We start from the raw sequence: 24,186 nt of genomic DNA, 5'->3' as shown, positions 1-24,186 counted from the left end.
TTTTTTTTCTTTTCAGTAATTACTTATTACTAAATAATAAGCCAGGGAAGCACAGTGGTTGGCAATGCAGCCTTGCTGAGCTCCTGGATTCAATTCCGGACATGGGGTATTCTCTGCATGGAGCTTTTATGTTCCTACAGTGATTGCGTGGGTTTCCTCCAGGTGCTCTGGTTTCCTCCCTCAATCCAGAAACATAGTGATATGTTAATAGGGGTGGTGTGGTGGTTCAGTGGCTAAGGATCTGCGCCTGTGGCTGGAAGGTTGCCAGTTCCTATCCCGCAACCAGCAGAGGAATCCTACTCCATTGGGCCCCTGAGCAAGGCCATTAACCCCAACTGCTCCAGGGGCGCCGTATTAAATGGCTGACCCCTTGCTCTGTGCCAAGCTTCTCTCCCTGTCTGTGTGTCTCATTGAGAGCAAGTTGGGGTATTCGAAAAGACAAATTCCTAATACAAGAAATTGTATATGGCCAATAAGTGATCTTATCTTATAATTGGCTTCTGGGAAAATTGGCCATGTTGTGAGTGAGCCGATGTCTGTGTCCAGGGTGTATCCTGCTTTAAACCTGTTGCTTGCTGAGATAGGCCCCGGCTCCCTCACGACCCTGAATTGGATGAAACAATGAGAAAATGGATGGATAAATGTATTCAAGGTCAGTCTTCTGGATATTTTTATTCCTACCTTTGTTTTTGTTGTCTGTTCAACCAATTCAGCTGGTTTACCCTTTGCTGACACGGAGTGTCAAACGTCAATCTGCAAAACAAATGCAGAAATAATTTTATTTGTACCGATTTTCAAAGGCTGCTCAGCAGAAGAGAAAAGGCATCAATAGATGGAAGTATGAATATTTGTTTTATTAGTTCTGGTTAAGGTTACTTTTAAAATGAAATTTCGGGTGAATAGAACATTGTGTAACCCAGACACTGTATTACAATTTATATTAAAACGTTTAGCGTTCACGTGCACATCCATAGCAACACAGATGTTAGTCACTCTGTTGTAAACTACCGTTTTCCTTTTTATGTTGTAGGTATATAGCAGCTACAGAATTTCACTGTCTTTAAATTATTAACATTTTAAGGTGATTTCATAGTGTGGGAATTTTTAAGATGGCATAATTAACTAATATTTTTAGTGAATGTCTGGACAGATATCAATTAATCCAAGCAGTTCACGTAAGCAGCATTAACAGAGACTTTAACAATCCCTTATTTTCCATGTAATACACAGTACATAATAAAATATTTTGGTATTTTTCCTTAAACTCCAACAGAGTCAATGTCTTTTAACACAACCCTTAAAAGAAAAAAAAAATAAAAGCCTCAACAAAAAGACAAAACAAAAGATAGGATTGATGATCAAGAAGCTCTTTTTTATTTTATGATTTCATAAAATAAATAAACCCAACCTTATTTAAATGAGACTGAATTCTTGTTCTAACACATAATTCCAATCAACCATTGTCTTCAATATGTATGGAAGGTGTGATTTGTCAAGCTGTAAACGAAGTAGGGTGTGTCCATGTACTAGAAATTCTGGTAGTTCCGTTAACTGTGTGACTAACGTGTCATAAGAACTGTGAAAAGTAAAAACAAAAGTCCAAAGAAGCAACAACAAAAAACCACCAGCTGAGGTCTGTAACAGTATTTTAATCAAATAAAAAAAAATCTACTCTCGTAAGTCAATTTAAATTGTCTTAAACCATGAAGTGAGGCACAGAAACCATGGGAAATACACTGACCATGGGACAAGTAAAGTGCTTGAAATGGAAGTGAAGTACTAAGAAGGCAATTAAACAAATAACCGGTTCTTACAAGCTGTTGCAAATACCTTAAAGTTTTTGTTGTCCACATGTTCACAATCCATTCTTAATTTCTCTTGCTATTCACAAATACCAGACTCCAGAATTTCTTCTGGTGCAATAGCCCTTTTTCTCTGTATGGATATGCTGGTTAAATGGTATTGTGGCAGTGTACTGTATGTTTGTGGACAGCTACCAGCCTATCTGATGGTATTGTGAAGATTGTAAACCTGTTTCTGAATAGCAATGTTTTATGTGCCCGTACCACCTTAGCAAACCAATGAAAATTAGGGATAGTTAAGGATAATATATGAGTGTGTGAAATAGTGTATTTGTTTTAAAACTCATTGTTTTGGTAACTGTAAAAATATTAGTTTTAAATCAATTAGTCCTCAAGCACTGGCAGCAAGTTTCTTTTTTGAATAATTGAATTCTCATGACTGATTCATGATAGGCATGTAATGAGTCTTACTGCCCAGGATTGTAAGTAGCTATCAAAGTAAACAGAAGGGATCTGGGTTTTTACATTTACTTTTTTGAGCTGTAAGTCAGGTTTTAATAGATACACTAGTGCAATACAGTATATTAAATAAAATGCTGTACTGCATTGTTAATTGCTATGCTTTAAATGTTTTTAAGACTACTCTCATTTTTTTTTTCCAAAGCAATCAACTCAGGTACGTAGTCACAATTCGTATTCTCTGAGTTTATTTTTTAAGGGCATGCTTCCAGTCACCAGAATATGAGTCATCAGCACTAGATTTTGTTTTTCTCACCTTGACCAATGTAAGTCAAAGGTAAAAGCAAGCGATTAGTAGAAAATTAAGTCAGTAAAAATGATGAGGAAATAAAATATCTAACAAAATGAGCCTATAAATTACACGTTCTCTGTGTTTATAGGTAGCTCAAATACAATAAACATTTTAAAGTGGTTGTGACATAGAAATATACCCTTTTAGCCTGCTGGCACATCACAGGAAGCAATTGCAAAAGCATAAATAGCCTTGAGAGTTTGCACAGCTGACTGTCTCTATATTTCAGTTTAGAGGAGTGTGTAGAGGTAGAGAAGTATTTTACAGAAATTGTAATTTTAGCCTTAGAAATTGGTAAATACTGTAGTTAGTTGGCACGACACCTTCTGCCGTGGTATTCCCAGGGTGTGGTGGTTGCTATGGTAATATTCATATTCTGTGAAGCTAAAGCATTGCTATCCGTAAGCCATAGATACTTGTTCTCTCCAGTGTGATATGATATACAGAATTCTCCCTATGTTTCTCTGGCACTCATTTCTGCTTAGTATGGAAGCCAGCAGAAAATGTATGAAGTGTTTTAAAAGACCCTGAACAGCAAAATACGTCAAAAACTCCAGAAAGACGCTTTTTATTATAACCTTACATGATATACAGAATGATATGAAAAATGCAAGAAATTCATATGTAATAGTCAAAATGTATGGGGCCTGATATGCCCAACGTGTGTACCAAGCCTTTTAGTGAGCAAGACCCAGCATTCAATACTATAATCTATGAATAAGAAACCAATGAACTCTCAGATTTGATTTGTTTTTTAGCAAACAACTTGGAGCAGTCAGTTCATGAAGGGAAAGATGGAGATCTCTTGATATCTTTTCGGAATTTCTTTACTATTTAAAGGGGAAGAGTTAGATTCAGCATTGATGAGTGCATTTCAAGCCACAATTAAACTAAGATGTACATAGTAACTTCTAAAACCTCCAATTTTAATTGTCATATTCTGTGCTTCATAAGCAAAGCAACAGAACTTCTGGTGACGTGATGCAAGCTTGTGAATAATACATCTCTTTTAATCCAATGGAATTCCAATAGAATCATTGCTCTTGACTTTGAGACAGTTTGCCAACAAATACTACTTACTTGGTAACTCAACATGCAGAAATTGTTGGAACATTTCTGTGGTGAAGTGTCTGCTGCACAGCTGCTCTTATACTCATTACTAACTTAATCATTAGTGACCAAGAAGGGCCGCTTCGCCTTGCAGTTCGCGCAAACTCTCGCTCTCACCTGAGGCGAGACCAGGGGTTTGTGACAACATGGCTACTTACACTAGTTTCACAAAGTTCACGATTTTACGCGCAATTCGAAATGTTTTTTAAAAAATTGTGTTACGTCAAAGAATTAATTTTGTTACCAAGACTTAATCACTGGTCTGAGAAATTGGGACTGCAGTTCCCCTTTAATGTTGGGGCAACCTTGTTGTGAAAGGTGCTATATAAAAATAAATTGAATTGAATGTAATGTTCTGTGAGCAATGCGGATCAATCAAGATCCGTATGACATTTGGAGTTTTCCTGTTAAAATATGAAATTACATGTCCAGCACCTGGTTTTGCAGTATGCGAGGGTGGATCAAACTGCTCTGGTTTCTTTTCATTTCCCATCTTTTGTTTAAACTTTGGTCATGTTTGTTGCACATGCAGCATTGAAAGTAAAAGAACTTGTTTAATATTTAAGTGATGGAAATACACAGGAAAAAATGGCAGATGTTTGCGAGACATTCATTTAATGGAATTTCATCTGACCTGAACAGTTTTGGCTCTATTTAGTTTTTAGTGTTTAGTTTTGCTTTTCACCATCAGTATTCTTCAACTTTGTAAAAACTGTCCTAAAGTGATGCATGTAACAAAGAAAGAAACATTTATATTATTAATCCTGCTACCTGTACTGTTTGAACAGATTTTCATCTTTGTGTTCTTGTACTCTTGGAAACTAGACCATTATCTTGAAGCATTGAAGCAAAATCACCAAAGAATATGTTATGTTGTATCATTTTTATTTTACGAAATTTTCCTTGTCATGAGATCCATGGGTAAAATGTTTGATAGAACAGCACTGAAAACTGTGCTTAAACCCTAGATTCGATTGTGAAGGAGAGCTGCTCTGATTGGAGCCAAAGAACACAAGTGAAGCTACTGTATATGAAAGTGCATTTGAAACAGCAGAATGAGAACAACAGGCACTTCTTTACCCAAAGAGTTGTGGGAGTATGGAACAAGCTACCCAGCCAAGTTGTTGAAGCTGATTCCTCGGTTTCTTTCAAGAACTGGCTGGATGATGTTTTTCGGATCAGTGAGCTGCTAGATGGGCTAAAAGGACTTCTCTTGTTTGTAACCTTTGTTATGTTGGGATTTATACTGTTAAAATATTTTTGCTTGTTAGTAAAACATTATAGTGACCCCAGGATGTATTTGTTGTTCCTATGATTTTCCTGAGAAATCTATCGTGTGAAATGCAATGTTTTGTCCCTTAACCAAGCACAAAGAACTGGATTGACATGCTGCTTCTTGGACATTAAGGCTGTTCCTGCAACAACCATGAGTACGTTTTCAGCAGTGTGTCCATTATTCTTCTGTATGAAATGTGCTGCAGTCAAGGAAATCGACATTGGAGTGCAGACAGTTCTGATCTCAGAAGCACGGCTTCAGAAGGGGAAAAAAAATAACAAAGCACACGTACAGCATCAGAGTGTTTGCAATCTACAGTAGTGTCAAGAAGCAACTGAATATGAACTGCAGGATGAAAAGATGGAATTGTGTCCAAATTAACTGTTGTTTAGAACTGTCCCATTCTAGAAGAAATTGTATTAACAAAATTGTAAATATTTTCCAACAGGCCAAAGCAATTTATAGTATAGCTGAAATATGCTTTCAGATATTTATTTTTACACTTCAAAACATAATCTACTTTCACTTCCCACAATGTAATGTAATCTTCTGATTATGCAACAAGTAGTAACATTTACAGCTGTGCACCTAGAATAAACTGCAACATGTTCACTCATGAAGCAATCCTGGTAGTACTTGTACAGCACTAATATTTTATTTTCCAGCAAAGGCTTCTCTGAAACAGAAATGAAACAGAAACACAGTTTATTAAATAATGATTAATTACCAAACAGCTGAACTATTAATGCCACCTGCATAATACAATCTTTGCCCTACATTTTGTGAAGTTGAGATTTTGTGGGAATGAAATAAACCTACTTTTTTTTTTTGCAGCATGACCTACCTCTAGCTTGATGGAGCTGTTTTTAGATCTGTTGTAATAGGATATGTAAACACTGTGTTATGGAGAGTCAGGCCAAAAGTGAGATGTCTGTCTCCACAGAGTAATATTCTGTTAGCTGCATGGATTATTCATGTTGATCAGACCAATAAATATGTATGCCTACCATAATGTATTTGATGAGTATAAGTGGTTTTACCTCATTTAAACATCCTACTCATACATTTGATAAATGATTTGATAAGGTAGTTACTGTAAAATGAAAATGTTGTCAACTGCTGGACCACCATGCTGCCCCTATTGCCATTGCTGCTGATGCTATCTGTGTGGAGTCTGTATGTTCTCACCGTGTTCATGTGGGTTTCCTCTGGGTGCTCTGGTTTCCTCCCACCGTCCAAAGATATACTGGTAGGTTAATGGGCCTCTGTGAAAACTGACCCTGGTGTGAGTGTGCACCCCTTGCTTGCCAGGATAGACTCCCCCTCAACACTGTATTGAATGAAGTGGTTGGAAAATGTATGCATGTTGTTAATATTTCCACAGCTATTTAATAACACAAAAAGCCATCTTTCTGATGTGGATAGAAACTGTTTAAATCGTTGATATCACAATTGTATTTCTGTTCTTGCATATTGTACACCTTGAGGCAGTATAAGTTAGGGTTCTGTATTTGAAAACGTATCTGCATTGTTTGCATGCTTATCGATATTTCTTGTTAAGTATTTTTCTCATAACTCTTATTATGTTTATATAGTACAAGCACACATATGAGTTTATCTTTGAGACCTTACGGGCTTACGTTTTGACAAGTTACCTTTAACATTATGGTACAGTACTTAATCAAGTACAGTTCTGCTTTTATACTATCCATTGTAAAAGTAGGTATGGCAAGTTATATGGATATTAAAAGAATGTGGCAGTGACACTGGCTAAATACTTGAGCTCTCTCTCTTACCTTCAGTTTTAAAAATGTACCGTGGATGTGTTTTTTGAGCAAAACGTTTCGCTGTTAAAACAAACTCAGTATCATTGAAGTAACGCTCAACATCATTTGCAAAGCTGCGGGTATTTGAACAAATGCCTGTTCAGATGGTGACATAATTGATTTATCATATCATTATCGTGCCCTTCTGTGAATTTTGCCCAGAGTGTTTCAGCTGTTCCAGTGAACTTGCTTACCATTTAGGAAAATGTAATTTAGGTAAAACTGAGAACAGCACATTGCTGCTGTGTCAAAGCTCCTGTGTCCTGGTTTCGATTCTTGACAGAGGTGTATGGAGTTTGTATGAAAGTGGGTTTTCTCCGGGTGTTCTGGCATCCTCCCAACATGCAAATACAACCTTGGTCTTAACATAGTAATGACTCTAAATTGTCAGTGTGCACACACTGCAACAAGCTGTCGTCCTCAGTGCCGTCCCGGCTTGCACCCTAATATCCTGGAAAAAGCTCTGGGTTACTACACCCCCTGTCAGGAACGATGTTACTGGCCTGAAGCCACATTCCATCCTGCTGGAAATTTTCTGTCACCTTTAACATGCTGGTATGACAAGACTGTCATGTTATTTTCCCAGCCATTCAATCTGTTTTTTTTAACAAAGACACTCAGCTGAAGATGTAGTATTGATCAAATAGCGGATAAGAATGTCAGAGATTCTGACATTGGTGTGAAATTGGGCGTGTGTGGCAGCCTGCTGGGCTCACTGCATTGTTCCTCTTGGTAATCTGCATGAGCTATTTGCATAGTGGTTCCTATCAAAGCATCAGTCGCATATTGTCCCCATTTGTATTCCTCTACCCTTCTCTGACTCTTGAATAGGCTATTAATAGATTTATAGAAGACTTGCAGAGAAAATTATTAGAATTTTCCCTCTGTCATTTCTAAATTACAGCCTTAGCCTTAGATTTAAATATACTGTGGAAGAGAGTAATATAGATGTTAGCAGCAGTGGATTATGACTTTTTTCTTAACAGTAGGCTTTCACCACTTGATTACTTTTATGAAGAATAATACTAAGGATTATAAAATGTCAAGAAATGTAATTGTTCAATACTGATTTATCCCTGTAGCTGCAATCTGGTGCTTGCTGCCTGTGAAATCTGCCACAGTTTATGAAGAAGCCAGGTGGAAGATAAAGATTGAATTTTATTGAACTGATTGTTTTTTTTTATTTTATTTTATTAACACACTCTTTTCCCCATGACTTTTTCCAGTGGGCTGGAAACCTATCTGATGCTCACAAATTTCAGAGCATAGTCACCATTTCAACAAAAAAAACAACTTTTATTTGCTTTATCGGGGGAAATTCATCTGTCAGTGAGTAGTTTCCATGGTTGTAGTCTCCTAACATGCAGCATAATCAAATATTTTTATCACTGAGCCCCAGCCAATCAGTAAAGTAGTATTATATCTTTTCAAGGAAACATTAAAGGGATCATTTAAAGAGTGAGGTTTTAAGATGGGCCTTGAAAGGGGAGCAGAACAGGGAAAAGAGAGGCTTTCATCTTCTCATGTGCAGCCTAATCCTGAGGAGCCTGGAGCAGAGTGTCCATGATGTAGTTATGATTGCTTCATCCGCTGTATTGTAATTTGTATTTGGGGTAGCTCAGGTCATATAGTTGGATGGATATTGTAGACCTTTGAAGAGCTTCTGACAATACAACTACATTAAATGTGCAGGACATCACTGAAGATGAAAGTAAACCATTTTAGATTCTCTGAGCTGCCTGTTTTTTTTTTACATATAGGCCCAAATGTGTTCAATTTTGTGTTTTATGTTCGTAAAAGTAAGTTAAGTTCCACAAGAGCTCTTCAGATATCAGTGGTGTTCTTTGTCCTATTAGCACTTTCTTCGAATGATTAATAGGTTTATTCCGTGCTGAAAAGAGAAAAAAGAAAACGTTTCGGCTGTGGAGCCTTCTTTGGGTGTCATCATTCCTGGAATTATGTCAATAGTAGTAGTCTTGATAGCTTTAGTATAAACTACCCTAATAAAATGGCTGTCATGGACACATCACATACATATGAGACATTTCTAAATGCAATTAACAAAATTCTTTGGACTAAGTGTGGAAAAGACCAAGGATTAAGCAGTTGACTTGGTATGCAAAATGTGCAGGTAATGTGACCTAAGTATTATAACAGACTGTAAACCTAGCTTTGGAACAAACAGTGTGTTAAGTACATTTTTTCTTTGCAAATTGAGATTTATAAGTTGAGCCGGCCTTTTATTGGGCTTTGTTGAACGTATGCTTACCCTTTACCTTATGAATGGGTAGGGAAAAAGGTAAGGCATGTTTCCTTCTGATTCATCTAATTACTCAAATGATAAGTACGAGTATTCTTCCCCGAGGACACATATTGTAACCTTTACTTTTGAAAACAAAAGTGAATACTAATTTTGACCCTAATATGTAAGAATGTTGAACACTTAATGTTAGAGTTCATGTGCATGTTCATGTACAGTACAATGTGGTGCACCTGAACTATCTATTTAGGTTTCTCATTCTGATCAGATTATAAACATTATATTATATATTGTTATGAGCACCTGCTGCTATAATTGATTTAAAAATCTATGTAAAAATATCTGTATCATAAAGTAAATCACTGCATATAGGAAGACATCTGTGTGATCAGGGTTATGTTGGTTAAACTCACATATTGCCTACCTGTTATGTTAAGTTTAGGTTATAACTTCTGGACAAAGCAAGAGAGCTCCAGACATTTTTGCTTAAAGCTCAAACCCGCATATTAGGGTTTTTCAATAAAAAGCGTGATTCAATATTTTTGTTCAACTTGAAGAAATCCAGGTCTGAAGATGGATGCATGTAGACAATTGCAGTTTCATCAAGCAGTAGTTTCCTAGGAATAACACTGAGCTTCACCGAGTGTGCTATTACATTTCTTGTTCAGTGCTTTCCCATTGTGAATTAAACTGAAGTGATTGCTTTGTAGGTGACAGAGCCCGATTGAAATATCAGTAATATTGCTATTTTGTCCAGGAAAATAACATTGCCTTTAGTAACAGTGAGAAAGATGTGCAGTGTATAATGGTATCCTTTTTATTCTTTCCAGGATCCTTCAGTGACACAAGTAACAAGGAATGCCCCTCCAGGGTTGGAAGAATATAATCCCTTTACTGATGCACGAACGGTCAGTATATTTTGTTTTAATCAGAATGCCAAACACCCAATAAACACTTTAAGAAATCCTTAGAAAGTTATTCTCATCCCCTCGCGATACGTTTTTTTTTTACACCATCATATCAGATTGAGATAATTCTATGGTTATCTCAATGCTTATTAAGATATTGATTTAACTGTTGTCTGTTGTATTGTTGTTATAATAATAACTAAAGAATCTGAAAATTTGAAGAAAATGTGTTCCCACTGGTTTAGTATAAAACAGAGAGTTACTGTAGAGAGTTATGCAAACGTTAAATTGAAAGCAGTACAATAAAAATGTATTGAATCAGCTGTTTTTGTGATCTCTTATCTGGAGTGAACATCTTAGTCATCAGTACTTTCAAAATATAGACACCTAAAAAATAAAATGTGTACTGTACTGTCAAAATGAATGTGTGCTTTACAATTATTTTTCTAAGTAGTGATCGATCACAGACTGGCCTCTGCTGGTTGTGAATTAGAAATGTCTTCAGGGCATACAGGCAAATAGAATTGTTAAAATCGTATGTCAGGGACAGACCAAATGATGTTCTTAGATTGATCGAGTCTTGTGAAAAATGTGCGTGTTGTTGTTTGTAGACTAAGTACATCTTAAGTACTGAGTACCTGGCTTAGATGTCCATTTTTATGACACAGCTCTGAAAGAAATGAGGACAGATGCATTATGCATACAGTCTGCCTCAAGCCTTGTATTCAAATCCAGACTTGATATTCAAGATTGCAGTTGTCTGCAGGGGGAACCCTGTAACCACATCACCATTTTTCACAGTTAACTAAACACAAACCTGGATTAACACATAGATATTCCTGAATGTGTTCAAAGTCTTCAGTATTCATATAGCAGAAGTGTTGGTAGAAGAACACTTCCAAAGTGTTTTCCACAAAGACGGAAGCTGCAATGAAGCAAACTTTGGAAAAGGTATTGTTTCTCTTTGAAAAATTAATAAAGAAACAATTAGGGAGTTCGTAGTGGTTACCGCAGTCAGAATGAAAAGAGATCCAGTATTGTAAAGTGACACTTAATACTGTTCCAGGCAGAGTTGCAAGTAATAATTGATGTACTGGATTACTGTAAACTATTGGGGTGATATGTTCAAGTAACTTGATTTGCAAATAAATGCAAGACGTTTTTAAGTAATAAGTGTACAGAGCATAAAGCCATAACACTAATAACCTGGCTTCAATACTGTTATTTCCCATGAACAGACTATTGCATCCATATGTAGTTAAGCACAGTCAGAAGGCTGTTTTTCGTACAGATATGTACAGCCAGTCTTTTAGGTAAAAGCTGTTTAGGTAAAATCCTGTATTGGGTTACACTCACCAGTATTTAATATTAAGCTGTCGTAGTTGAAAGATTTCCAGGCACCCAGGTACAATAAGGCAGACCCTAAGCATCTTACTGCTCTAGGTAACTGAGGTTTAAAAAATAGTTTTAAATCAGATGCAGAGATACATTTTCTTCCCAGTCAGACCTGTCAAGATAATAAGGCTTTGGCATTTAATCCATGCAGAGCAGCTATGTCCCCATGCTCTCATTTTGTACAACATTGTTATGCTTTTTGTGAACATTTTTGTCTGGCATATTCGACAATATTTAGTACAAAGTAATTCAGAAATGATTTATTCTTGCTTACATTTTTTTTTAAACCAAACTCTTTTAACAAAATTAAATTTAAGATAAAACTAAACTGTGTTAAAATAGAAAATCTGCATGAATTTGCGATTTTAGCTTTGTTTACAGTAAGTGGAATTCTATGGTTTTAACAGTAGAAATATGCATAATGAAAGGGAATTTCAGTCCGAGTAAGAGTAAGTAAGATTGTCAGAGGTTTACCGGACAAATGTTACTGAAAAAGTGCACTAATGTGAACTCTTAATGTAGTATTGTGCCTTAAGAGTTCTCCAAATCAAGCCTTTTTCAAAGACACCTATTCTAATGAGAACATTTTGGAGAAAAAATTCCAAATATCCTGTAAGTAGAGAAAATGGTTTTTGCATTTAGTAAACAGAAATATAATCTTAGAAATTAGAGCTAACAGCACTTCTAGGGACTTTCAGATCTGCTTGCATCTTGGCAATACTGAGTAGGGTCTTAAATCCCATTGATACTTTATGATCTTGATAATGATCATAAAGTTTCAAGGGGGGTCTGGAACAAGGTCTTCAGATCAAGTAGCAGCTAATAACCATACTGGCTAGATGGCACCTGAAAGGTATCATCTCATTTGCAGTTTCTTATGTTCTTACGATCTTGGTGACTTGTGTGTTTTGCAATATTATTACCAACAAAAATGTGCTTTTGGTAAAGAGTGAATTTTGATTGAAATCTCCGTATATTGGTTAAAAAGAGCAGTAAATGAATAATGGTTCAGAAGCCATCATTGTAGCAGCATGTAGAGAGTTACAGGAATGTCTGTCCCTGAAAAGTTTTACATTTAACAGACGATGATCTGAAATCTTGATTGTGCCTGAGCAGGGCAGCTATTGTTGACCTCAAGTTAAACTCTGTGGAAAGATCTTATATCTCTTAAACCAAAGTGTCATAGCATATACAGTACCACATAAAAAGGTGTTGACCATTCCTCATGGTCACAGGGTCATTTAATGAGCCTGTCAATGTATAATTTCTCCCATTGTTGGGATATGGCTGCATTGGGTGGGGGGAAGCTAGCTTTCCTTATATTATTATCCATCATAATTATAAGTAGCAACAACTTTGAAGACAAACTGTCCAAATACTTTGTAAATTATGAAATTAATTATATTTTACAGAATAAAGTTGTTTTAGCAACTTCTGTTTAAAATAATATTTTTCTTACTCCTCCCTCAGTGGAAATCTGTTTTTCAGAAATGTGTGGACATGAGTACATGCTGCACAGACCTGGCCTGGTTTTCACAAGCTGCCTAGGCCTCCAGCTCTGCTTTGGTGACTGAGACGAAAGTCTTAAATTGTGTAAATCAGATATTTGTCTTTTTCTGGTAAAATCAATATGTACTTACTTTTTCTCCCTGAAGGCAAAACAGAATCCATTTTTATGTACTGTATGTTGGTGATTTGTGCTACTGCAAAATGCATTTTATGTTTTGGTCTTGGTGTTGTTTTGGTTGTGACAGGTCATCATTCAGAATCACATCCCCTTGCTTCTCTGGGCTTTCAGTATGAAATGGATGCACAGCAAATGACATACAGGAAGGGGTAGCGACAGTCATGCCATGTCCAAAAGCTTAAGCTTTTTACAAAGGATAATTATTTTAGGTTAAGTTTGAAAACCCCTTTTCAAATAATGAATCAACATAGACATTTTCAAGACGGTTTCACCATCCCATCTTTTCTACTCAAAGAAAATCACAAACTGGTAACAAATTCAGAATGTGTTACAGAGTTTTTAAGCCTCTTCATTCTCAGTGACTGTTTTTCATCAGGTGATATCACAATTAAAAACATTAGGAATCAGATCTACTGTGAAAGATCAATCAATGCAACATATTGTCATTAATGGTTTTGTGAGGACACTTCACAAAGCACTGATTGCATGAGTGTTGCGTAGGATAAAAACGTTAATTATACAAATTGAAGTATCTGTTGATGCACTACAGGAAGGGCAGCATCTTGGTGCATTAGTTAGTATTGCTCCTTCACAGAGCTCGGACCCCAAGTTCAGTTCCAGACCTGGGCTGTCTGTGTGGAGTTTGTATGTTCTCCCCGCGTGTGTGTGGGTTACCTCTGGGTGATCCGGTTTCCTCTAATAGTCCAAAGAGATGCTAGTAGAGATACTAGTAGTAGTGTCCCATCCAGGGTGTATCTTGCTTTACGCCCGTTGTTTGCCAGGATAGACTCAGTCTCCACCGCACCCCTGTATTGGATTGAGTGGTTAGAAAATGGATGGATGGGACAGTATAACAATATAAACATTGCATGAGATTTGTGAACATTCTTTGAATAAACTGAGGAAAGTTATTGGTTGGTAACCTGATGTCTATAGCCTGTGTGTTTCAGAGGATGAATAAAACTTGGGAGCAATATTCATTTTTTTCCCCCACCCGGGCAATAGCCACACAGTAGTGTTAGAGAGGAGAGAAAGGCTATAAAATAATGTTTTTCTGATGAGGAGTTTCAAAGTCCACATTTTTCTTCCTCAATTTGATAAAATGTACGTGTAACTGGTCATAAGAATAAACCAGTCAAGAACTCACCATGGATATTTGTCTAGGAGATAAAGTAATTTTTCAGTGTTAGTCACATAACAATGCACATTCATATAATATGTATCTATAGAAAGAACAGGAGGTTGTTGGAGGAACCAGAAATTACACAGAGATTTCTTTACAAGAGTGTAGGTCAATCTTGGTTTTAGGGAGGATAGTAAAGCTCAGTAAAGCATGAAGCACAATTGATAACACAAGCGCGATCGTGAGCTTTCTTTTCTTATTGTGCAATTTACTTGTTGCTGCTTTTTCCTCCTCAGGATTGATCCCATCCCTCTTCCATGTAAGACACTCTTTCCTAAGTTCAGAACAGATTGACCAATATTTCAAGTGTCACAGTTGCCTTCAGCTTTAGTGTATTATTTTAATATTTGAGGAACCTCATTTGCACAAACCAATTTTGCAGCCTGTTTTTTTTGCAAAGACGCTCCAAATAAAATATTCATCACTGGCTTGGTGGCAAAGATGAATTGCCTATAAAACATTTCCTGAAACCTTGTAAATAGCTTTGCATTTGTACAGTCCCAAACCTGGCAGGTTTACAACTTGGTTGCAGTCTCATTGTGTATCTGGCCCTAAAACTCTTAACAAACTACAAAACAAGCCAGGCTGCTTTCTACTTAACATCAGAGTGTTTTGCCTTATCAATCCCTCAAGCGGGTGTACAGGTGACGCTGATCCCATATTACACAACTTGTTAAACGTGCATTGCAGTCTTGCCTTTTGATAGTTAATTTTTTTTAATTTCTTTATGTTTGCAGGTTTATTTTCACCAGCTGCTTACTTAAATGTCCACACAATTTTCAGCAGAATAGTGATATATGTAGTACGCAGTAATCAAGGAGTACAACATAAAATATTACATCTAATATTCAGAGAACATTACCTTGACCAGGGATGTCAAACTCATTTGCTATGGAGGGCTATATTTGATGTCAAAGTGGGCCATACATACTAGAAATGAAATACTAGGAAATACAAGGCACAACCTACATACTGTACATAGTATTATTTATTTGGAGTGTTTTATGTGCATACCTTCCCTTTAAAATGCAATTATCACTCACTATGTCTTCACTAGATGCCTATTTTGCATAAAGTACTCATTATCCTGTTTTTTAGCATCATGAGCTATATTAATTATTTTTTGTTTCTTCTATGAAGTAATTCCAAAGCCCTTCTTAATATGTTCAAAAATATCCTTTTGAGAACATCCACAGTGCACGAGTTACAGTTTAAGAGATCTCTGATGATTCAGCCACCTGCGGTTGAGTTGAGTTTAGAGAAAGTGTATGCACAGGACCTGCAGTTGTCGTTTTTATCCCCACCTTCTTTTTTTGAATGACAAACAATTGGATAGAGGCAGAGAACCGAGAGGAGCATTGTATACTCTAGCCTGTTAACCTAACCACCAAAGGCACTTAACGTAGAGTGCAGGCTGTGCAAGCTCAGACAGGGTGTGAATTGAATCCCAGCCAGGGTTTCTTACTGCATGCGTCTGCCACTGAGGTTGAACAAATGAGCTTGGGGGAGGCCACAGGTTTGACACCCCTGTCCAAGACCCTACCCTGGACGGACAGTAACTAGACACAATGACGCTTATCATGGTGTAAACTCAAATGCATTTCTTCAATCAGTTTCACATTTTTTTTTCTTCAGGCACCCCCAGGCACTGCTTCCAAAGTGCCTCCATCTTCCAACACACAGCCTGCTATCATGAAGCCCACAGAAGAGCCACCACCCTATACACAGCAGCAGCAGACACAGGTACCGTAAGTAGGCCTTTTGAATGCTACAAGCTTGCCCAGTAGCCACCCAGTGGGGTAATGGTGTTTCCTTCAAAACTGAAGTAACTTTTCCAATGAAACATCAACCTAGGTTTTTACACAGTGTTCCTTAAAAGAGCTTTAAGGTTTTTGAGCATGCTGTTGTGTTACTGATTAGCCTGAAATTCCTCCTGGACACAGTATAACGAGCCAATTGGAAGTTAGAACTTAGAAGAAAATGTGTGAAGAGTACATACTGCCTACCATTTGAAGTGTGGTATATTGTTGAGATTGTTGTCATGCTGTGCTAAGTTCACTTAAAAGTGCTGCCTGATGAAGTGATATCATTTCTCTACTTCGTAAGGGTTGTGAAGACATTAGGAGTAGGTTCCTGTGACTGTGATTAGCTTAATTCCTAGACTAGTTGGCCCAGACTTAGTGCTGTTTGTGATCTGTAGAAACCTGTAAAGCATGTACCTGTACAGTGTTCCTCACACATGAAATGATTGAACAAATCCCCAGTTTTATTAATGTTGGTAGAATGTCTTTAGTGAAATAAATGACCTTATCTTGTAAATGGACTCATTTAGGATGGGGGCAAGAAAGGAGAATAACTGAAGAAACTGCTAAAAACATTCACTGAATTCACTGTTTGTAGCCCTTTATTTCTAGGGAACATCAGACATCCCTAGTGGCTGTCCACAGCTCCTCCTGCTGTCTTTGCTGGCTGAAAATGGCCTGCAGTGGGCCAAAATGTGGCACACCCACTGTGAACACATCTCATGGGGAAAATTGATCATTTAAAGTACTATAAAAGTTTAGAATCTGCGCAGTGTAAAGGATCCTCGGTGTGCTGGGAGAGATTGACTTCTAATGTGTTTTTGAAAGGTTACATAACACTGTTAAATAATAGTTCTTGTGCTGGGTGTGCTGCTTTTTCAATGGCCAAGTCTGAAATAGCTAAGGCTAAGCTGAAAAAAAGCAACATATTACATACAGCTGTTTTCTCAAGCAACCAAACATACTTGGATAAGATACTACTAATTCTTACTAATGTAGGCAGTGCATTCTAATCCAAATAAACAACTTCTATGCGAGGTTTGACGCTCACAACACGGACCCTTCACACAAAACGCCCAGTGAGCCTGGGGAATTTGTGCAGCAGCTGTCTGAACAGGAGGTACGGAGAACTTTCCGAAAGGTGAAGCCGCGCAAGGCTGCCGGCACTGATGACATCCCCTCCTGTGTTTTAAAGGATGCAGAGCACAGCTGGCCCCTGTCTTCACTGTAATATTTAACATGTCACTATCCCAGTCTACTGTCCCACTGTGCTTTTAAGAGGACTACTATCTTGCCACTGCCTAAAGCAACCAAGTTGTCATGTCCGAATGACACTCCATTGGCACTCACCTCAGTAGTCATGAAGTGCATGGAGAAACTGGTGATGGGACACATCAACAGTATTGTCCCAGACTCCCTGGACCCCCTGCAGTTTGCTTATAGGAATAATAGGTCAGTGGACAATGCTGTCTCACTGGCCATTCACACCACTCTTGAGCACCTGGACAAGAGGAACACCTATGTCAGGATATTAATTATTGACTTCAGCTCAGCCTTCAACAAAATTGTGCCAGGCAGGCTGGTGGTCAAGCTCAGGGGTCTGGGCCTCAGCAACTCCATCTGCAACTGGGTCCTGGACTTCCTGACAGGCAGACCCCACGTGGTGAGGATTGGAAACAAAACCTCATCCCCTCTGATCCTCAACACAAGGTCCCCCCCAGGGATGCTGCCTGAGCCCACGGCTGTATTCTCTATTTACACATGACTGTGTGGCTAGATTTAACAGCAACCGCATCATGAAGTTTGCTGATGACACCACAGTAATTGGTCTTATCAGCAACAATGATGAAAATGCCTACAGGAGCGATGTAGCAGCCTCACACTTAACATCGGCGAAACAAAAGAGATTATACTGGACTTCAGGAGGCACGGTGGACGTCAGACACCATCTTCATTCACAGGGGTCCAGTCGAAACTGTCAGCACCTTCAGGTTCCTCGGCCTCCAGATCACTGGGAGGCTGAGCTGGTCAGAGAACACTGCTGCCATCCTCACTAAAGCCCACCTGTGCCTTCACTTCCTGGGACAGTTAAAGAAGTGGGGGATGAGCAAGACAGCACTCACCAATTTTTACCGTAATCCCATTAAGAGTGTCCTGACTGGTAGAATTACGGTGTGGTATGGTGGACACAATACAGGACAGAAAAGCCATACAGAGGGTTGTGAGGTCCACTCAGAAAATCACTGGGACCGACCTACCCTTCATCCACCAGATATATCTCGACCACTGCCATAAACAGGCTCGAGCTATACTTCGGAACCCAATTCACCCTGACCACAATCTGTTTTCACCCCTGGGTTCTGGTAGGAGGTATCGCAGTATCTGAACACTGAAAAATAGATTCAAAAACAGTTTCTTCCCCCAAGCAGTCCGCATCTTAAACAGCTCAAATTATCACCTGCACATATTAGCACCTGCACTTTAAGGTACTGCACTGTTTGCACTATGTTCTGTCTTGGCTGTATTATAACGTCTGTTGTCTAAATTTATTGTCCATGTCTGTCGTCATTTGTGCATTTCTTTTTTCTAATGTTACTGGGTACAGCTGAGCACGTAAGCGTTCCAATACACTTGTTGTATATGGCAAATAAAGGAATCTTGAATCCTAGTTGTATTCTAGGTTTTAATCCTATGGTATCATACTGGATTTTAGGAATTCACAGATTCCAGGGATTCTGAATTACATTCAAATTTGAAACAACCAGGGTTATTCACATCAGGGTGGTTTGAGATTGATTGATAATAAATGACTAACTATATATTACATATATGAAAATGTCCACATTAATGGACTAGCAACATTTCAATTTTACATTAATACCATTCAGCACTTGACATCCATTCACTTCAAAGAAATAAGTACAGCAAAGTATCTGTTTTTCTTTACAGCGGCCTCTGTGAAATCTTAGTTAATATAAGCTTGCAAATCATGTTTTATAGAACAAAACCAGTCTTACCTTCAAGGTGTGCATGGTCATAAGAATTGCCTAACTTTTTAAGAGTAAATCTAGAAGGCAATATTGGTAGGGGCTAGTCTATTTGTTTGTTAGCCCTCATTATCCCCTTGTTCCCATGCCAAGAAGAGAGAAAAGAGTCTGGTTTCTAAGAGATGGAACTGTGAAGAAAGACTGAGCCCCATGACATTTTCTGGCAGTCATTTACCTGTAGCAGTTTTTGATACAAGTCAGCTGTAAGTCAGCTGGCATATTTCTTTCAAAATTTGACAAAGCCCTGCAGATTTGTCTGAATCTCGACAGCGTGTCCATCAATCTAGTGTTTTACCATCGCTGCAGCTTTTGCAACATAGTGGGTGCATTTTATTTTGAAACTAAATTTGAACTTGAAAGAATGATTTTTAATTAAAAGTTTGACCCCAAAATAAAAACAGGAATACCAGAAAAGGAGTACCTGACTAACCTGTTGAATATTAAAGAAATTGCACATGGAGAACAAGATCTGGTCTCCATCAAGGGATCCATCAAGATGGATTGCGATTTACCCCTGGGGTTACTCCCAGAATGTCTTTGTGCCTTTACCATGTGGTGAGCAGCCCCAGGTGGTGATTTATGCCAGAATGCATGTACAAGTGAACAAGCAGTCTGGTTGTGATGCCTTTCTAGAAACAATATAACGTGGCAAAAACTGAAATCAAGGTGAATTCAGTTAAATTGACAGCACAGCTTGGGATTTTCTTTCATTGTATTATTTTCTGATTTAAAATCATGCCTATCAGGACATTCATATAACTGTGGCATATATTCCTCATGCCCTTCTTGTTATTTTAATTTTTGAATAATTTTTGAATTAACTAGAACTAAGTTCCCATCTCATGTTTGTCTCACAAACTTTTATTTGTAAAAGTAAACGCTACTAAATGTATAAAGAATATTTATATTACTTTGAAACACAGACACATAAGAATTACATCGCATATATTGTCAGGTTTCATTTCAGTAGTCATGGATACAGGAACCTCTTTGGTTTTCTGTATAGAAACTTATTTCACCAATAATACCACATATTAGAGTGGAGGGTGCTGCTGTTTTCAAGCAAATTGTAATAAAATGTTGACATTTGACAAAAAATAGAGATTTCATTGCATCGTTTGTAATGTCCTTTGTGAATTTTGGTTAACAAATTACACAGCATATGCTACCTGACTTCAACTGGAAAGTTATATTCAGTACATAGGCTACAAAACAGGCTTCTAAATATGTAAATGGAACAGAGGTGCTATCAGGGTATTATTTGGATCTTTGAATATTTAATAACCTTCAGTTTTATTTGTTCCTGTAACTACAGTATAATTTAAATGTGCTCTTTGTGAACATAACTTCTTGAACTGCAAATTGTTTTAAATGTCAGATCCCTTTTTCTATGTCTTCTTCAGTAACAGTGAAAGTGGCTCTTTTCACACTTTAGAAGCTGTTGCAATCAGATCATTTTATAGAAAATGTTTACCACACACCTTTGTGAGTTTTATACTTGCTGTGAATGTTAAAGAGCTTCCTCTTTTTTGCATCTCCATTTTATAAACAAGAGAGTTAAAAGTAAAAGAATAAAGAGAGAACAGGGTGCACCCTTAAAACTATGGTATTTTTTTAAACTGATCCTACAATGTGCAGAAGTCCATACATTTCAAAAGTATTAAACCATTGTACCCCAAAGTATTTTTTTTTCTGAGGAATGAACTCACTTCATTTATGAGTGTACTGAACTCTTTTCATATCAGTGTGTCATGCATTAAAAGTGAACTTCTTCAGTGGTTAAACTAAATCTAAAATCCATCATTTCTTAATTCATGTGAAATGGAAACAAAAATGAATTTGAAATTAAGGACTAGATTGTAAATATAATAATGTAAATAAAACCAGCAGCTTAAATTAAATTCTAGAACTTAAAAAAACACTGCAATATTAAATGTTAGTCTATTGTTAATTAAAATTAAAGAACTGTAAATTTCAAGTAATACGGTGTTGTCTCTATGGAACAAACTGTAGTAGAACTGAAATAGTTTTACCTTTATAGTCCCACTGCAATGTTGATGTGCTACCTTATTTTCATAGTTTAGTTTATTTCAGGAAAACATTTTAATTGGTTTTCATTCTAAAAATCCTAAATTTGACAATTTCAAATTCGAAGAATTTGTCATGTGCAAAAGAAAGATATTTTTTAGGTCTTTAATTTGGATTTTTTTCCTTGAATATTGTATCCTTCAAACAAAAAGGACACAGGATGTTCTAAAAAGAAACCAGGAGTTCAATAATTCAGAAGTAGCCAGAAGCATTCTGTTTTAAGACTACTGTTGATTCTATGAATAGGCCTATATGGAACATGCTAGTACAGAGTGGACAGTAATCACACCAGCACACATGAGCACACCCTTTCCTAACTTGTGAACATAGTTAACAATAAAAATGTACTTGAGTACAGAAATAAATGATCACTTTTCAGTTCTTACTCTTTCAAACTTCTTTTCAAAAGTTTTATTTTCCTATTCTAAAACAATCATGACTGCCTGGATTGCCAAATCACTCACGTGAATCATTCATGTTTGTCATATTCTATGGCAGGTTTTTGCACATTTAGTCATTTAAACATCATTTGGTATTGTAAGAATCCTTGACATATCATTTTTTATTCTCCCCTGTTTCTAACTGGAGATGTCTCGGTTTTTCCCATTTCAGTGAACAGTTTTGATCAGGAAGAAAAAAATACACCTTTTCTATTCAAACCTGGTGGTACGATTTAACAGTGAAAGTGGGGGTTGATGCAGCAATGATGCTAGGTTTAATGAGCTAATTAATTTGGATTTGATTTTGTGTTTTTTACAGTTTTGAAGGAAAGGTTTGCCTTATTTGAAATGTATTGCATTGTTAATATGAATGACGGCTGTTAAATGCAAGACAAGTGGTGCAGATGCAAGGATTGCCATGCAGGGTGAATGGGGATGCAGAGCCTAGTTTACCAGAGCTCATGGTGTCTGCTAACAGGACCAGGCCCGGGCTCAGGCAGAGCTGTTGAGGCGCCAGGAGGAGCTGGAGAAGAAGGCTGCTGAGCTAGACCGACGGGAGAGGGAGATGCAGTCTCTCAGCCAGCAGGGCGGTGAGTCCTGAGTCTTCACATTGTGGCTTCGCATTACACTTACACAGCGCACACACTGTTCTCATACTGCAGCTCCATACACCCCACTTTCACAGTCTACTCAAGTACAGTGTACCACATTCACACCGCATTCGTGCCTGCTCTTAACTGCCCATCGGCCTTCATTTGTAATTGTTTTGGTGATCAAAAGAAGGGTGACCAACTTGACGATCGAAGGGAACTAAATGCCATGTTTACAAGCCATGCTGTATGTATATTCAGTCAAACTTTGCCTTGTGTCATCCTGTATGAAATCAATCAGAAATGGCAAGAGACGGGAGGCTGGATAGTCTCAGGAAAAAATGCAAGTAAATGAGCCTTTTACATATTATTTCACAAACATTGCTAATTAGATTTTTGTTCATTTTAAAAATATGAAGTCAGTAGTGTTAAGTTCATGTAGCTACTAAAGCTTTATTAATTCCAAATCCATAGTCTTTGTGATTTCTGGATTTGTGAATGTAGAAAGGATGGTGCTGTGGTGAATTATAGGGCTGTCTGCATGCTATGAAGGAGAATGCACACTTGAAAGAACTGGAAACTGATGATTTCTTCATCTCACTTAATTGCAGATATAGCTTTGCAATACTCAGGGAATTTGTAAATGAAAAGTTGTGGGGAAAAAATAGCAAAATGGTGTTAGTACCGCCAGGTATTGAGAATCTACATTTACCCTGTGTGTACTCTCTTGTGGGTATCTCCTCATAGTTTGTAAGTGTGTTACTATCACCAAACATGCTCTCAATTGTCCCTTTGTTCGTCTTTGAAAGAAGTAAGGCGGCTGATTTTGAATTTTTAGAACAGGAAGTACTTTAATTTGTGTATTCCCTATTTGTCTTCAAAACAACCTATTTCAAGGGTGCAACAGGAAAACATGGTCCACATGTAAAGGTATCTTAAAATCATCTTTGAGCTAAAGACCTCAGAGAGTTGTAATTTTCAACATTTTACATGGTGGTTTAATTCAACGCTGAATTGCTGAAGTCCCAAACCACTCAAGGGTTTAGATTACACTCCTAGAAGCAACAGTAAGAACTGTAAATGTTTGAGTGCTGATACAGGTGTAAGCATTTGGGATTAAACTATTTAAGTACAAATTATTATTTTAGCTGTGCTGTTGAACAGAAGCTTGGGACCTGATAGTCCTGGGAGTCTGAGTCCTTTGTGGCTGACTGTACCGTGCATTTCTCTTGGTATATACAATAGCACTCTTCATGACAATAGGGAATCAGATTGTACAGTCTGTGAACTACTCAAAGGTACTTCTTTGAAAGATGTAGAAACAAAGTATCAGTACGTTCATTTTTTTTTCAGGAAGGAAAAACAATTGGCCGCCACTTCCAGAAAAGTTCCCTGTAGGGCCCTGCTTCTACCATGATATTGCTGTAGACATACCTGTGGAGTTCCAGAAGACCGTCAAAATCATGTATTATCTGTGGATGTGTGAGTATTGCATTTACAAATATGTTACTCCAAAGTTTTGCATCTTTTTTTTTGATTTACATGCTGTTTGCGGCAATGTAGCTAAGCGTTTTGGATGATTGGAAATAAAATCTGAGATCTGTGTCTTGAGCTATTTATAATGTACTAAAAGGCACCATTGCAAATATAATTTAAAATAGTTTCAGAAATGTTCATCCCTCTCGGGTCTAATGCATTCCTGAAGTTGAAGAGTAGATTGTTAGACAAGGGTTGATAGTAATGTACTTGTGCGTGATTAGAGCATAAGAATGCATTAGCCTTTGAAATAAATTTGATTGATTATTGGCCTGTTTTATTTTTGAACTTTGATTAATGTGAAAAGCAAATTCGATTAGACTGAGTGTTACATTTCAACTACTGAGATTTCTGTTTAAAGAGCAGTTCAAAAGCTCTTAATTATATCAATGTGTTCTGCATTCCAAGTGCCTATAAATCATGAA

General features: G+C 37.4%; 1 protein-coding gene across 1 annotated transcript in view; it reads left to right on the top strand.

Annotated features, from left to right (window-relative positions):
• The window catches only part of scamp1 (secretory carrier membrane protein 1), a 50,137-nt gene that overhangs the window by 10,724 nt on the left and 15,227 nt on the right, over positions 1 to 24,186 (top strand). The window contains exons 2-5 of the mRNA XM_015365142.2: positions 9,916 to 9,993; positions 15,894 to 16,001; positions 22,114 to 22,225; positions 23,579 to 23,707. Coding sequence (XP_015220628.1) covers positions 9,916 to 9,993; positions 15,894 to 16,001; positions 22,114 to 22,225; positions 23,579 to 23,707 — 427 coding nt within the window. The remainder of the gene's footprint in view (positions 1 to 9,915; positions 9,994 to 15,893; positions 16,002 to 22,113; positions 22,226 to 23,578; positions 23,708 to 24,186) is intronic.

The sequence above is a fragment of the Lepisosteus oculatus genome, chromosome 3 (genome assembly GCF_040954835.1).
Source record: "Lepisosteus oculatus isolate fLepOcu1 chromosome 3, fLepOcu1.hap2, whole genome shotgun sequence".
NCBI lineage: Eukaryota > Metazoa > Chordata > Actinopteri > Semionotiformes > Lepisosteidae > Lepisosteus > Lepisosteus oculatus.
The sequence above is the reverse complement of the archived record's forward strand: the minus strand, read 5'-3'. Positions and strand labels throughout refer to the sequence as shown.